The sequence below is a fragment of the Danio aesculapii genome, chromosome 7 (assembly GCF_903798145.1).
Source record: "Danio aesculapii chromosome 7, fDanAes4.1, whole genome shotgun sequence".
Lineage (NCBI taxonomy): Eukaryota > Metazoa > Chordata > Actinopteri > Cypriniformes > Danionidae > Danio > Danio aesculapii.
In genome coordinates this window covers 8,130,912-8,146,496 of record NC_079441.1, presented here as the reverse complement: position 1 = coordinate 8,146,496, position 15,585 = coordinate 8,130,912, and the positions used below count along the sequence as shown (strand labels likewise).

The 15,585-nt window shown below is 37.5% G+C and overlaps 1 protein-coding gene across 2 annotated transcripts in view; it reads right to left on the bottom strand.

Annotated features, from left to right (window-relative positions):
* The window catches only part of adamts17 (ADAM metallopeptidase with thrombospondin type 1 motif, 17), a 312,511-nt gene that overhangs the window by 39,093 nt on the left and 257,833 nt on the right, over positions 1-15,585 (bottom strand). For both annotated transcript variants that reach the window (XM_056461008.1, XM_056461009.1), the window contains 2 exons: positions 10,630-10,789; positions 1,884-2,019 (listed from right to left, as the gene is read on the bottom strand). In XM_056461008.1, the coding sequence (XP_056316983.1) occupies positions 1,884-2,019; positions 10,630-10,789 (296 nt within the window). The remainder of the gene's footprint in view (positions 1-1,883; positions 2,020-10,629; positions 10,790-15,585) is intronic.

The window sequence follows — 15,585 nt, the reverse complement described above, 5'->3', positions numbered from 1 at the left end:
TAACAGATGATTATCTCTCTTTCTCAGATAAGCAGTCAGGAAATGAGCTTGCAGGGAAATCTCAACAGATTAGATGGAGAATAAAAATGAAGCCATCTTTATTAACTGCTTAAACAACGCCATGAAATATGACAGCAAACATCTGGAAACCTACAGGAAGCATTTATGTTCTCATACCTGCTATAAAGCAGTTGTGCTGTTATAGACAGAAGAAAAAAAAAATGCAATTACTTTTATAAGCGACCTGCCCTAAGCCTGGTGGCCAATAGAGGAGTGAAAACAATTTCCCAGATGTACATTAGGACTATTATGGCTCGTTTCCACTGACTGGTACGGTACGGTTTGGTACGGGTCACCTTTATCAGGCTTGCGTTTCCACTACCAAGGGTACCCTTTTGGTGGGTGTGGTGTATGACAAAGATTCAGTCGACGTCATTCTCGCTCGAGGAAATGTCTACAATAAAGCTGTATGGGTCGTTCACATATCATATAAGCACTTCTCACAAAACAGATGCTTCATATCTTATCTGTGTCTGTAAGCTTCAGCAGCACATGTAGCCTCTGTTAGACAGTAATTCCATCATTCCCAGTTCATATTAGCCCAAAAGGTGAAGATAATAAGTTAGTTAAACATGGCATTTTGTTAATGTTTGCTGAAAAAATAATGTGCTCTTTTTTTCCGGCTTCTCCTTTGTTTCCTCGCGCTTCACTCTCGCGTTTGTCAGTGTCTGACAGGATCGGGTTTCAAAAGCACGTCAATAATCAAGTGCAGGTTATTATCATCAGCTCAAGAAGTTTGTTATTTCAGATATAATGTTAGACGCGCGCGAACGCAAGGAAGAAAGCGAAACCGCTCGCGCCTCAGACTGGCTCATAAAAAACTACGGGGCTCAGGGTAAATCTGCTCTTCTTCTTGGCTTTGTGGCTGTTCATCAAGATGACGACAAGGTTTGTTTGAGCCCAGATCGACCATGGCTCGTTATTATATGTATTTATAATTCCGCTAAAATCTCTCTCTGTGTATTTCAAACATGGCGTTTTTTTTTTGTTTTCATTCTGGCCTGTTGCGCAAGCGAATGATGTATCTCTGTAAACCAATAGCGTTGTGGCGTGTGGCTCCGCCTTTTGGTATCCTTTCTCGTGTTTGGTACCCTTTCGAAATGGTGCCGAAAAAGTGGTACGGTACGGTTCGATGCGCTTTTTGACAGTGGAAACGGCCATAAAAGCGTACCAAACGAAACCGAACCGTACCACTCAGTGGAAACGGGCCTTTATGTACATTGAAGGACTCGAGTTATATCTAAAGATCAGAATATATTCATGGAAATGGACTTGTATGACTTCAACCAATTCATTCATAGTAGGAAATAAAATACTCTATAGGTCAATGGCTACCACTTTTTACATAAAGGCTTGGGACAAACGAAGAGTAATTAAATACTGAGAGTTTTCATTAATAACATGAATAAAAACACGTAAAAGTCAAATGTGTATTTTGAGTTTGATTTAAATGTGTCATATAATAAAAATCTAGATTTACACTGTCAGAAAAAAGGTACAGTGAGGGTACAATTTTGTTCCTAGAGAGAACAAAATATATAATTGTACACTTAAAGGTCTCAAATTGGTCCTTAGGGCACAATTTTGTACCGAAATGGGCTATAAAAGGTACAAACGCTCAGATTTAGGTTTGAAAGGTACATTTTTGTACCTTTAATAGCACATTTGGGTACAAAATAATACCCTAAAGGACCAATTTGGCACCTTTAAAGGTACAATTATATATTTTGATCACCTATAGGAACAAATTTGTACCCATATACATATACATGTTATCATCTTTAGCTAACATCTTTAGATTTAACTTCAAGTGTATGTGGTACCTGTACTGGCAGGGGTGGATGTTGCACTGGCGGATCTGAGGCGAGGGTTTGTTCTCCAGCTGACAGAAGCTGTCGTTTACTGGAGTCATGGTCTTATTGATGATTCTCATGCATGACACCACGGTCCGTCTCTCTCCTGAAACAAGATATAGCAAGAAAAAAAAAGCATAGTTATATAATATTGTCTTTATAGCCACTAAGGAATGTCTGTGTACGTTTACAGCCACGTAAGATCTGAGATAATTGCAGAATCAACTTTTATAATTAGATATAATAATGAGCAAAAGCACAAAGCCATTCCTATTCATCATCCATTAAACTTGTTTATATATATATATATATATATATATATATATATATATATATATATATATATATATATATATATATATATATATATATATATATATATAAATATATATACATACACACAAACACTTTTTTGGTAATGACCAAATTAGCAGTGAGAGAAAACGTTGACCTGTGTTGACTCAGTGCCGTTGTGCTGCGAACCCTTAATTCGCTATGAATTCTTAATGTTGTTGCTTCAGAGTGTGGCATCATGCCAGGCCGTAGGATTAGCCATGTCATTAATTTTGTGTTGTTCTACGTTCGCCAAGAAAAACCAGGAGCAGTTGGAGACAGAGGTTAATTCCTCAGAGCAATGAAGAGAAAGACAAAAGATCTGTTCCAAAAACTTAGAGCGATGCCTACCTAGTCAGCATTTTTAGATGTTGTACACACAACCCAGATGAAGAAGGTACAGTAGGACGTGACATTTGAAACACAGGCTCATTCTAAAAAAATGTAGCCCTATATACATTTCCGGAGAGCACGAAATATATAGCCAGAGGAACGTATGGCTGCACTTCATCTTTAAAACGAACGCTACGAGGCGGTATGATGCTGTCGAAAAATACTCAAAACACTGTCGGTTGGGTTTAGGGAAGTGGATGTGTGCTGTAGAATCAACGGGTGGAGCTAAACAGACAGAGATGTTGGATTTGTGGGTGGAGCTAATCAGGCAGTAATGTAGAATTGGTGGGTGGAACTAAACCGGCAGTGATGGAGAGTCAGTGGGAGGAGCTAAACATACAGCGGTGTAGAATCAGTGGGTGGATCTAAACAGGCAGTGATAAAGAGTCAATAAGTGGAGGTAAACATTCAGTGGTGTAGAAACAGTGGGTGGAGCTAAACAGGGAGTGATGAAGAGTCAGTGGGTGGAGCTAAACATGCAGTGGTGTAGAATGAGTGGGTGGAGCTAAACATACAGTGGTGTAGAATCAGTGGGTGGAGCTAAACAGGCAGTGATAAAGAGTCAATGAGTGGAGCTAAACATTCAGTGGTGTAGAAACAGTGGGTGGAGCTAAACAGGCAGTGATGAAGAGTCAGTGGGTGGAGCTAAACATGCAGTGGTGTAGAATGAGTGGGTGGAGCTAAACATACAGTGGTGTAGAATCAGTGGGTGGAGCTAAACAGGCAGTGATAAAGAGTTAATGGGTGGAGCGAAACAGGCAGTGGTGTAGAATATATGGGAGGAGCTAAATATATATAGCCTATATTTATGAGGTCCAAGCAACATCTCCAGGTTTTGATGAATACGCTACTGTGTTAATACTTAAGATTTAAGTACAGCAGTTTTCCTTTTACTTTAAGAACAGTGCCATTTTTAACGAACTTTTAAAAGTACAAGTTTTGTTTGTTAGTTTGTTTCACCTGCAAGCTCAGTTAATGTTCAAACCATTTATAATGTTTAAGGTGGCTGACAATAATACATATTCTTAATAATAGGAATTAATCCGCTTCGTTTTTGAACTGTGCACAGCTGTACCTGCTTAATTAGGCCTACAACGCTACGATATTTAAATCCTGGTCATTGGTACTTGGAGACAATTTTTTACTGAGGTGGTACTTGCTGAAAAAAGTTTGAGAACCACTGTACTAGAAGAAGAAGAAGACTAGAAGTTATCAACATAAACATTTCTTTAGAAGTTGCACCTGAAATTCAGTTTTCCTTCTATAATACGAGAGAGCTCATTAGTTTGGCAGTTATATTCTGTCTCCTGAATACAGTGCAGCCCCTTAACGACGGTTTCCAGAGCAACACACTTTTACCCCAGAAGCGTACAGCGCAGAGAGTCCTCAGTGTCTGTAAATTGGCCTCTTCTGAAGGAAACTCACTGAACACTTTCAGAAGAGACAAACCTTTGACGTGCATTGCTAAAGGTGTGTTTTCTGTCTGTTGTTGGGTAGGAATATAATTTGATCTGCTCATTCTTGTAAAATGACTCGCAATTAATTTACTTATGCCCTAGAAACATACATAGACACACCGTTTAGTCATCAATTAGTGAGTTCCTGGGAAAATACCTTTCCAAATGAACAATCCCCTGGGAATCGAAGAAGAATTTGCTAATCAGGAGCCCAAGATGAGATCTAGTTATTAGCTTTGAGGATTTGCTGAAGTTTCAGCATCATTACTCCAGCCTTCAGTGGCACATGATCCATCAGAAATTAATCTAATATGATTCATTACTTTGAGAAACATGTCAGTGTTGCACATTTGTGCTTCATATTTTTGTGAAAGTCAACTTTTGTTCAGTATGATAAAAAAAATCTGAATAAAAAGTCTTAAAAGTCTTTTGCAACATCCATTTATTCATTCATTTTCTATTAATCCCTTTATTAATCAGGGGTCCCCACAGCGGAATGAACCGCCAACTTATCCAGCATATGTTTTACGCAGCGGATGGCCTTCCAGCTGCAACCCAGAACTGGGAAACATCCAAACACACATTCACACACACACACACACACACACACACACACACACACACAATACGGACAATTTAGCCTACCCAATTACCCTATACCACATGTTTTTGGACTTGTGATGAAAACCGGAGAACCCGAAGGAAACCCACGCCAACACGCAAACTCCACACAGAAATGCCAACTGACCCAGCCGGGGCGACCTTCTTGCTATGAGGTGATTGTGCTACCCACTGTGCCACCGTGCTGCCTTTTTTCAACATTATAAATGCATTTACTGAAATCCATTACCAATTTAACTGAATTTAATCCTGAAAATGTATTACTTTCTATAAAAAGCCTCACTAACTCCAGGTATTAGCATACTAGGGGTGATTTTCAGCCTTAATGAGCAGTAAATGAATGAAATCCATACATATTTGAGGCTAATTGCTATAAAACTTAATATCAGGGGTCCCAATAATGTGTTTTATATTAAATATCATTTTATTGAACATATTCTGCTTCTTGGGCATGTATATTACTTTAAATTGGTACATTTTATATTATAAATCACAGTACTGTATATTTAACTATTCACTACTCACACCACACTGAAAAAAAGTGTTGCATGCAAAACTGTTGCAAACAATTTATTTGTGTTGAATTTAAACAAACAAATTAAATTGAGCAATGTTCAACTTAATTTGTTTGTTTAAATTCAGCCCAAATAAATTGTTTACAACCACTCAACGTAAAAAAAAATGAGTAAATCCAAGGAATCGTCTTTGAATAATTTTTTTCAGTGCACAGATAATTTTAACTGGACTAGTCATTAGCAGTTTTTAATCAATAGTTTAAATTCATTTTTAAATACATTTTATGACCGTTTTCATATTAGTTAAAAATATATATATTATTATTATTATTATTATTATTATTATCATACATACATACATACAATAGTTCTGTCTGGTTCTTGAATCTGATTGGCTGATAGCCGTGAGATATTTAATATCAGCACCCGTACAGCCGCTTTACCCTTTGTGTATTACTCCGCCCACATCCAGCCAGCAACAAGCAGAGACACTACAGTTTGACAAATATCACTGCTGTTAGACAACAAAATGCACTTTTGTGGCTTTTTTAGTCGAGAATTTAGTTGTTTAGATTGCAACTATGCAGTTTATTTGTAAGAATAGTGCCTATTTTAAAATATAACTTCTGAGAGAGTTCGTCGGCGGCCATTAACCTGCCATAGCGTAGTAGACCAAAGACGGTTGACGTTTTCCATTCCACAAGATGGCGACAGAACCGCATAATAAGCCCTAACTCTTAGAAGCTTTTAACAGTCTGATTTCTAAATACAGCAGATAAAATCAATATTAAACTGGTAAGCATACCTGCCAACATTCCCGTTTTTCCTGGGAGTATCCCGTATTTCAGACCAATCTCCTGCAACCATCCCGTTTTTTATTTCTTCCAGAAAAACTCCCGCAATTTCACCCACCCCACTCTTTGGTACAGTCTGCAAACACCCCCGGGTTGCCAACTTTGGTACAGTACCCAATCGCAGCGGCCGCCCAAAACCTGCTGCATCCTATCCCGGCTCTCAACAGCGTTATTCACCCTCGAACACCCCCTCCTCCCGGTCTCAAACCGTACCACTCAGTTGAAAGAGGCCATAAGGCACTCGGCCTATTACTCGGCTAGAAACTACTTAATAGAACCATTTTGAAAATCATAAAACATTTAAAAACAATAACAAAAAAACAATGCTGTTACTCAATGTATAAGAGGGTATTGCCTATGTTTGGTCATACAGATCATCTCCAGAGGCATTACTGCATGTTCCTGTTGGAAACAACAACCTCTTAAATAATATCTTAGCTATGTTAATGTACAACAGACATGTGCTGGCACCATTAAGCAGATCATTATATTTGGCAGCTCTTAACTGGCTTAAAGGAGCAGCGCTGACCACAAAACAACCTCCATTTCATAGACGTGTCTAAAAGTTTCCAAAAACAGACACTGCAAATCTTTCGTCAGCTTTTTCAAGCCAGAATCTGCTGTGCAGCTTGTTTCGAAAGCATAAAGCCATTCTACTCGACACAGATAACCTAAAGCATCACACACTATTCAGAAGCAATATCACATAACAATTGCTTTAGAAATAAATCTAACTCATCTGTTATTATGTGCAAATATACATGCTGAGTGCTGACGCAACACCTCTGGCACACAATGACACGTCTCAGTCTCTCAGCCCTCAGGAAATAATAATACCCACATAAAAAGAAACAAGCAGATCGGCGTTCAAATTCAAGCTATTTTTAGGTGAGACTGCACGCCGGCCTGTGGCAGATAAGTGTTCATCTGATATCAGATTCGTGAATTAAAACCAGCAAAACTGTCACGCTCAGACAGGCTTAGGAAATGAGGCTTCAGTGACATCTCAGGTAATTTTACGCACACAGAAGACATGTTCAGTGTAAGTGAATAACATTTACGCCACGTGTCACGATTTTCACCGATAACGAAGCTTTCTGCAAGTTTTGTGAGTCAATTAGTATTCATATTATTTGTCTGTCATCTCCTTTATTGTAGTTTGAGTCTTATTATTCTTCTTATTATTACTCTTCTTCTTCTTATTATTATTATTAAAATAAATAAATAAATAAATAAAATGAGTTAAAACACAATTATTAAAGTTTTTTTTTTTTTGGGGGGGGGGGGGTAACTTGTTTTATTTTCAATCCACTTGATTTTGTTAAAATAGTTAAGTGAACTTAATTGATTTGTGTTGGGTTAACATGAAGGAATTGTGTGGAACCCAGAATTTTGTCCAATGTAATCTTTCACATACTGATCCTTAAATTTTTTTGATATTTAAATAAAGTTTTCAATTCAATTCATCTGTATTTGTATAGCGCTTTTACAATGTAGGTTGTGTCAAAGCATCTTCACATAGAAAATTATAGTAAATTGAAAGCGTCAGTCCAGTTAAAGATTAAGTGTCAGTTCAGTTTAAAGATGTTTGTGTGCTGCTGCGCATCCCTGTGTGTGTAATAAGCAACGTGTATGCTCATTTTACAACCATAACAGTCAGACAGTGTTACAAAAACACAGGTGGATGGCAGGAGTTTATCAACAGACTCAACTGATAAAAGCTTTAGGAGTAATAGAAACCATTACATGCTTCAGCTGCTTCAACTGGTGGCGTAACTTCAAACATTACCAAGCGACAACAAACTTGGAGGTTATTTGAAAAAATATAATCAAATTAGCTTGCCATAAATAACCTTCTAAAAAAGTAGTTAGTAAACATCTTTAACTCCCATTTGTTTATGTGGATGGTGTAACAAGTGGGTGTGTCTCTGAGGGCCTGCCTACTTTCACACTGAACTCTTTTGGTCCATTTCTTCTGTTCAGTCAGTCAACATCATTTACCTTAAATGTAAGGGAAAATGTACGCAACACATTCTGTTTATTCATATATACAATCTTTATAAATTGCACATTGTTTAATTGTGATATAAACTGTATTTTACAGTTGGACATTTATGTGGTATGTTACTGTATTTTAAAAGTTGCATTGTGAAAATTACTGCATGTTTTACAGTAAAGATATACATACAATTCTGTGTATATATATATATATATATATATATATATATATATATATATATATATATATATATATATATATATATATATATATGTATAATACACACTGCAAGGTAAATGGTGCTGTAAATGTGAATTAGGGTTGTCACGATCCTGGAATTTGATACAAATCAATACTCAAGTTTTAAAAACGTCCATTTCCCACTAACATTTGAGCGCTGTTGAGCACGTTCTTAAACAGCACTGATTCGCCATTGTGTTCACATGCTCAACAGAAATGACTGATTGGCCCTGAAGGTCACCGAACTCACCGTTGTTTACTAAGCGTAACCACACTGGATAGATAGATTCATCAGCGGATAGCTCGAATGTCAGCTTATAGGCAAACCAGCTGATCGACGTGATTGTAAAATGCTCCAGTGTCTCTGTACGAGTTTACATTCAGAAAACAGCAGTGAGTTTGGTGAACTTATAACCGTCACGACCAGTCATTTCTGTTGAGCATGTGAACACAATGGCAAATCAGGGCTGCTTAAAAACGCACTCAACAGCGCTCAAATGTTAGCAGGTAATGGATGTTTTTGAAATTTCATTATCGATTGGTAAGGAATTCCAATATCGGGACAACCCTAATACAGTATTGTGTCTGTAATTAATTTAAAGTAAATTACTAGCGAACTGCTGCCAGTAAGTTACTGTAGACTCTACAGGAAACTGTTAACAGTGTATATTAGGTTTAGGTTGTTGACTCGTTGCCTCACTGCCCTATAGGAAGCAGCTCAACTCACAAAACTGACTTCAGACAGATTTCTGAAACAAAATAATGATTTAATTATTTACAAAAAAAACTGTCAGAAAGAAACAGAGAAAACTTTGGTAAGACCTAAGGGAATATATGTTTACTACAAACTTAACTTCTTGCTAGGAATACCACCAAAAGTGGAAAATGTCACTCAAAATCTATATTTACACACAAATCTTAATTTTTTAGCTCCACTGTCATGAGGACTGCGGGATATCAAAGGCAGTGAAGGACACATTTATGCTGCCTTCAAAATTCAATCAGAAGAAAGAACCTCCTGAGACAGAAAGTAAAATTTGAATTGGAGCCTACTTTGATGCCTTGGGATGCTCTATCATTGAAAGTTTGGCACACAGCCAAAGTTTATCAAAGGGAACCTTCTGAAAAACTTTGCTCCAGTTGGTAAACGCCTTCAAACCACCACCAGTCAGAGAAAGTGTAAGTAATAGGTAAGATTGGCTCTGAAGCTCTGCCCTTCTTCAAGGAATCTTCTCTGGTTCATTTCTTGATTTACAATTAGCATAAACACATTGAAGACATAGTTCACCCAAAAAAATAAAATTCTTCATTTAGTAAATTCTGTCTTCATCTCTTCAGCCTTCACTTGTCACAGACCTGAATGAGTTGCCTTTTCTTTCGGTTTTGCATAGCATTTGTTTTTCCTTTTATGGAAGTCACTCATTACAGATTTCTCAATTTCTTCTTTTGTGCTTAACACAAAGAAAATGAAACTCATGAACTATGGGTAAATATGTGAGTAAATGGTGAGAACATTTATATTTTTGGATGAACTATACCTTTTGGAGGAACTATCCCTTTAAGATCTTAAACCTTGTGTGTTGTTCAAAATGACTTTCCTTTCGTTCTGTTGGGGGCTGTTTTTGTCCCATTGACTTCCATTATAGTGACATTCTTTGATTGCAAAGCCACAACACCATATAATCATACATTTCTGATTGTTGGTGGTCTTTCCTGTTGGTAAAATGTGTCATTTTTACTGTTAATCATCAGTTGGCAGCATTAACCCTTTAGATAGGCCTGTGCAGAAACGTGTCAGGTTTTTATATGGAGTTCTATGAAGTAAAACAGTAGATTATAGTGTGTGTGCAGAAATACACTATAATATGAGAGGTGAGCTGCTTATTTTAATTTTCTCAGACATGTCAAGAATGCATGATTTTATGGTGTCATGGCTTTGCAATCAAAAAATGTCATTATAATGGAAGTCAATGGGGCAAAAACAGCCCCCAACATAACGAAAGGGTAGTCCATTTGCCCAGAGTGTATTGTTGAGTTTTTTAATATTTTCAAAGCATTTTCCCAAAATAGGTGTTAACATAAGATTTGTGACCAAAAATCCTTCCATTTGCTGAAACACAGAGAAAGTTGTGTCCAAATAAAGGCTCAAAATCAGCCCATAGTGGATGAAAACATCCCCGACAGCACACAAGGGTTAATATACTTTTTAAAATTTATTCATAAGATATGACTGCAGCTTTTGCCTACATTCCAATATAAATACTCAGAGAATAATAATAAAATGACCCCCCTGCCGGCACTGACCTCCTCCGCAGTGCACGCTGCAGTCCTCCCAGCTGCTGTGGGTCCACAGGTACATATGCTCCGGCTCCTTCACCAGATCACTGCTGTTCTCCTGAGACTGGTTCAGAGCTACCGTATACTCATAGTGGATCCCGTACGTCTGATCGTGGAACAGCAGAACCTGCAGAATCAACAAGTCAATAAAGAGCTTAAAATTGTGCTCAAGCATTTAGTCCAAGGGTGCTTTAGATCACAGCTTTAGATCGATTGTTTTGTTCTGAAACAGGAATTAAATTAGGTTTAAATGTTCTTGGTGCGGTTCACTTTCGCAAATTTTCTAAACGGACCAAAATAGCTAACAGAAGTCATGTGCGAGTAAACTCTCCTCTCCTTAGTCAAGAGCTCAGCTGTCATGCGTCCTTATTTTAATTTATGATGATGAGCAATCCGACATAAGCAAAAAGCTGTGCTTTAATTTTGAATGGTGACACCTACAGACATCGTCATCAAATATAAATCAGAGGTAAGACTTTCTCGTACAGACTTACGCATTATAGGCTTTATATTATGGGGAGAAATAACAGCTAATCTAAGACTGCACTGTCGGATAAACAGCACTCTGTAATATTTCAGCATGCTTTCGTATTCAACAGGAAACTCACATTTACCGGTAGGAATGACATTCTGCCCTTCTCATATTTCTCTCTTCATATAGCCGTACTGTACGCTGTAAAAAAAAAATCCATAATTTTACAGTTTATTTCCAGCATCTGGGGTGCTGGAAAAAAAAAAACGTAAAATCACAGCCATTAAAAATTTCTGGTAAATTTCTGTAATTTAATTTAAGTAAATGTCTGTAATTTAATGTCTATTATTTTACAGTAAACTTCTGTAATTTAACGGCCGTTATTTTACGTTTTTTTCACCCCAGCTGCCGGAAATCAACCATAAAATTACAGATTTGTTTTTTTTACAGTGTATATATGGCTATTACACAACCATAATACACTGTGGCTCGTTTGTTTGTTGATCGTATTGCTTTCTCACTACAATCGATCCGCTCCAGGGTTCGTTTCAATCGAGCCGAGACCACATCATTCAGGCGATCTTGGACGGATTGATTTGGCGTGGATCCAAGTGAGATTTCCTGATTCACATTTGCTAAACAAACCATGCCAAGGAGGGAAACGAGCCAGGTTCCAAAATAAAAGTCTAGTTGTGAAAGCACCCCCAGATAAAATGGGCTCAAGGCTGTAAGCAAATAGTTTCATTTTTTTGTGACTTGATTTTCTGCCAGCGCCACTACATTTTGTGAAAGGTCACACTGGTGCCACTATTCTGTTATTGATGACATTGAGAGGCTGTTTACACCTGGTCACTACATGCAATTTTTTTTCAGATTGCATAGCTATCAGATTGTGAAAAGGACAAGTGTAAGTGTGCTCTGAAATGCATTCGATATATATATATATATATATATATATATATATATATATATATATATATATATATATATATATATATATATATATATATATATATATATATATAAATCCAATCCCCCAAACCACTTCAAAAGTTGTTCTGGGTCACATTCCAGACCAAACTAGACAGGTCTGAATGCATCTGGTTGCTGAAAACCACATATGTAAATTTGACTCCTCCCAAATTGAGAACAAATAAATGTGAGAGTGTGTTATAGGCTATATGGATATATTATATTTATAGATATATTATAGCCTATAGCAGACCTGGGCATTTTACTGCCCGCTGGACTTTTTTTTTTGAACGGCCGCGTGAAGTATTCATTTAAATTAAATTCAACTGCATACAGGGCCTTCAAAAGGCAGCTCTGATATTGTAAGCCAACAAAAGGGGATTGTCACATACAGCATCTTTTTGTGCATTCAGTTTTGTTATGTCAAATGGAGACGTGGGGGTTCAGCACGCAAATAGGAAGGGATGCACATGCTGTATCTCACACTCATGTTTTCCAGGCGCCGCGAGTTGAAATAAATCTAAACATTTTAGAGTGCAGCGAGCGAACAAGTCATGTGATAGGAACCAACCAGGCAGCTTCACAATTTATATGGAAATACACAGTAATAAAGGTAAACTAATTACCTCAGATTATTGTTGATTTAACAAATGCAGATACATGGCTAGAATTCTCTCACTGACTTGGTCCGGCCCCCTAAAACCGCCTCAGATTGTAATGTGGCCTTTTGGAAAAATTAATTGCCCATCCCTGGCCTATAGGCTTTGGATATATAGCTAATCCAAAAGCAGTGACAATGCCACAGAAAACGCTCGTTTCATTTATTTTATTTTTTCATTTTATTCTATTTTTCTTGTCCATTAAATTATAAAATCACAATGATAGATTAATATCAGATACACACACTTGTACAGCTATCTTTATGGGGACTTTATTTTGATGTCTATTTGTACAGTCTGTAAATTCTATCCCTGTACTCCAACACTACCCTTAAACCCAATCCTCACAGGAAACAATCTGCATTTTTACAATTTCAAAATACTTCATTCTGTGTGATTTAGGAGTCGTTTTCTTTTAGGGGACCAAAACAACCACAAAAAACTTCAGGTAAGGCAAAAATTCAGTGGTATTGCTACACTTCCGGAGACATTTGGTCTCTCTCACACACACACACACACAGGAGAAACCAACAGTATCATTACAAACCAACATGAGACACAGGTGTACATAATCGATGAGTAACCATGGGAACAAAACCAGAAACTACTTAATAAATCCATTTTGAAAAGAAGGCATCTTTAAAATGCCTAATTCTGTGTGAATTATGAACCGTTTTGCTCATGGGGACCAAAAAACAAAAATCTTCCCTTGAGATAAAAATGAACTGGTATTTCTATACTTGTGAGGACGTTTGGTCTCAAACACACACACCCACCCACACACAAACGCCACACACAAGGAAACCACAGAAGAAACAACAGTATCAATGCAAACCAACATAAGACTCAGGTGTACATTATCAATGAGTAACCATGGAAACCAAACCAGAAACTACTTAATAAATCCATTATGAAATGCATAAGCACATCTGTAAAATGCCATATTCTGTGATTTAATAACCGTTTTCCTCAAGGGGATCAAAAAACAAAAATCTCCCCTAACGCTAAAAAATGAACTGGTATTGCTATACATGTGAGGACATTTGGTCACCCACACGTCCTGATTTTGCCTGGATTAACATCTGTTTATCCTGGAACATCACTTTTGTTCGAAATGTAATCCATACCCATTCCCTACACCTAAACCCAACCATAACTGTAAATTATTCCCAAAATCAGAGGGGAATAATAGTTGGATAATCATGTAGAAGTGCATAAACCTAACCATAAGCCTAAACTCAACATAAACGATAAACATATCTGTCACAGTGTAGAACGGAGTAAAGACACTGTGACATACACATTTTAACACACACATGAAATGCATACACTTCCAAACATGGTCCGATTGCTGGCAAACAAAATGCATACACGGATCGTTGTAGTGTTATCAGTGTATTGTGAAGGTTAACATTGTGTTTGTCAATTCAATCTTAATTCAAAACCATGCTAAACAATAGCCCATATCATCTTCCTATATACACTGAAATAACCACAGATACTCCCCTGCTGAAAAATCCAGTTTATACCAGCCTAGGCTGGTTGGCTGGTTTTAGCTGGTTGACCAGTCTGTTTTTAGAGGGGTTTTGGCCATTTCCAGGCTGGTTTCCAGCCATTTCCAGCCTGACCAGCTAAATCCAGCTTGACCAGCCTGGTTTAAGCTGGACATAGCTGGTTTTGGCTGGGCTCCCAGTCTAGCTAGACTGGTCAAGCTGGTCATTTTCCAGCCAGGCTGGAAATGGCCAAAACCTCTCTAAAACCAGGCTCGTCGACCAGCTAAAACAAACCAACCAGCCTAGGCTGGTTTAAGCAGTTTTTTTTTTCAGTAGGGACGTTATTCTCAATTTCATCTCAATTCGAAACCATGCCAAACAATAGCCCATATCATCTTCCCATGTACACTGAAACAACCACAGATGCACGTTCTTTCAAACATCATTTATTAGCAAAAGATTGCATACACTTTCTAGTTTCCATTCCTCAGCACCAAACCTGCTCAGAACTCAAACAAAGACATTTATACAGTCTTTTCCCACCTTCACTTCAGAGCGGCCATTTTGGATGACATCATCAGGGTCATGACCCCCTGGTCAGTGATAAAAAAATCCCTGTTCTGTTGTTTATATTTGTATTGGTTGTTTGTTGTGTTGTATTTTGAGTTTTGTATGTACATTTATTTACTTATATTAATTTATACTTTTGTTAAATGTCTTTTTATGTTTTTTGTCTACATGTTACCCTACAAACTGTAGAATGGTATAACCCATGGGCAGAGTCAATGATATAAAATGGCCCCAAATGGTAGTGATGGTGAAATCCTCCCTCTTTCTCCCCCCTCCCCTCTATTTTTACACTTCAGTTATTATTCAACTAGTTCCATACTCCATTCCAGTCGGTGGCGGTAATGCAAGTCTGGTTGCCAAATGCTAGTGATGGTGAAATGAAGCTTTCTGAACCAGTGAAGCGCTCGACTCAGTTGTATCAGAAAAATATTTGTTACTTGTAGCTTTCTAAATCAGAGCTCTATGAGGACCACTTCTGGTTAAAGTGTGGGAAAGCACTGTGTTGCAATAATGTCAAATGTTCACAACTGACCAACTCGTTCATGTAGTAATACAACAACAGTAATATAAACAAATTACTCTAGTTCATACACATAAGGTTTGTTACATTACACAACTGAAGACTGTAGTAAAATCCAAAGTATTCAGAAGTATTTACTTTTATCGTATTCAAACCAGTGCCGTTCCAAGCAGGGATCAAACTGGCAATTCCTGCATGGTAGCCCAATGATCTAAGGAGGAGGATATGCGAGTAATG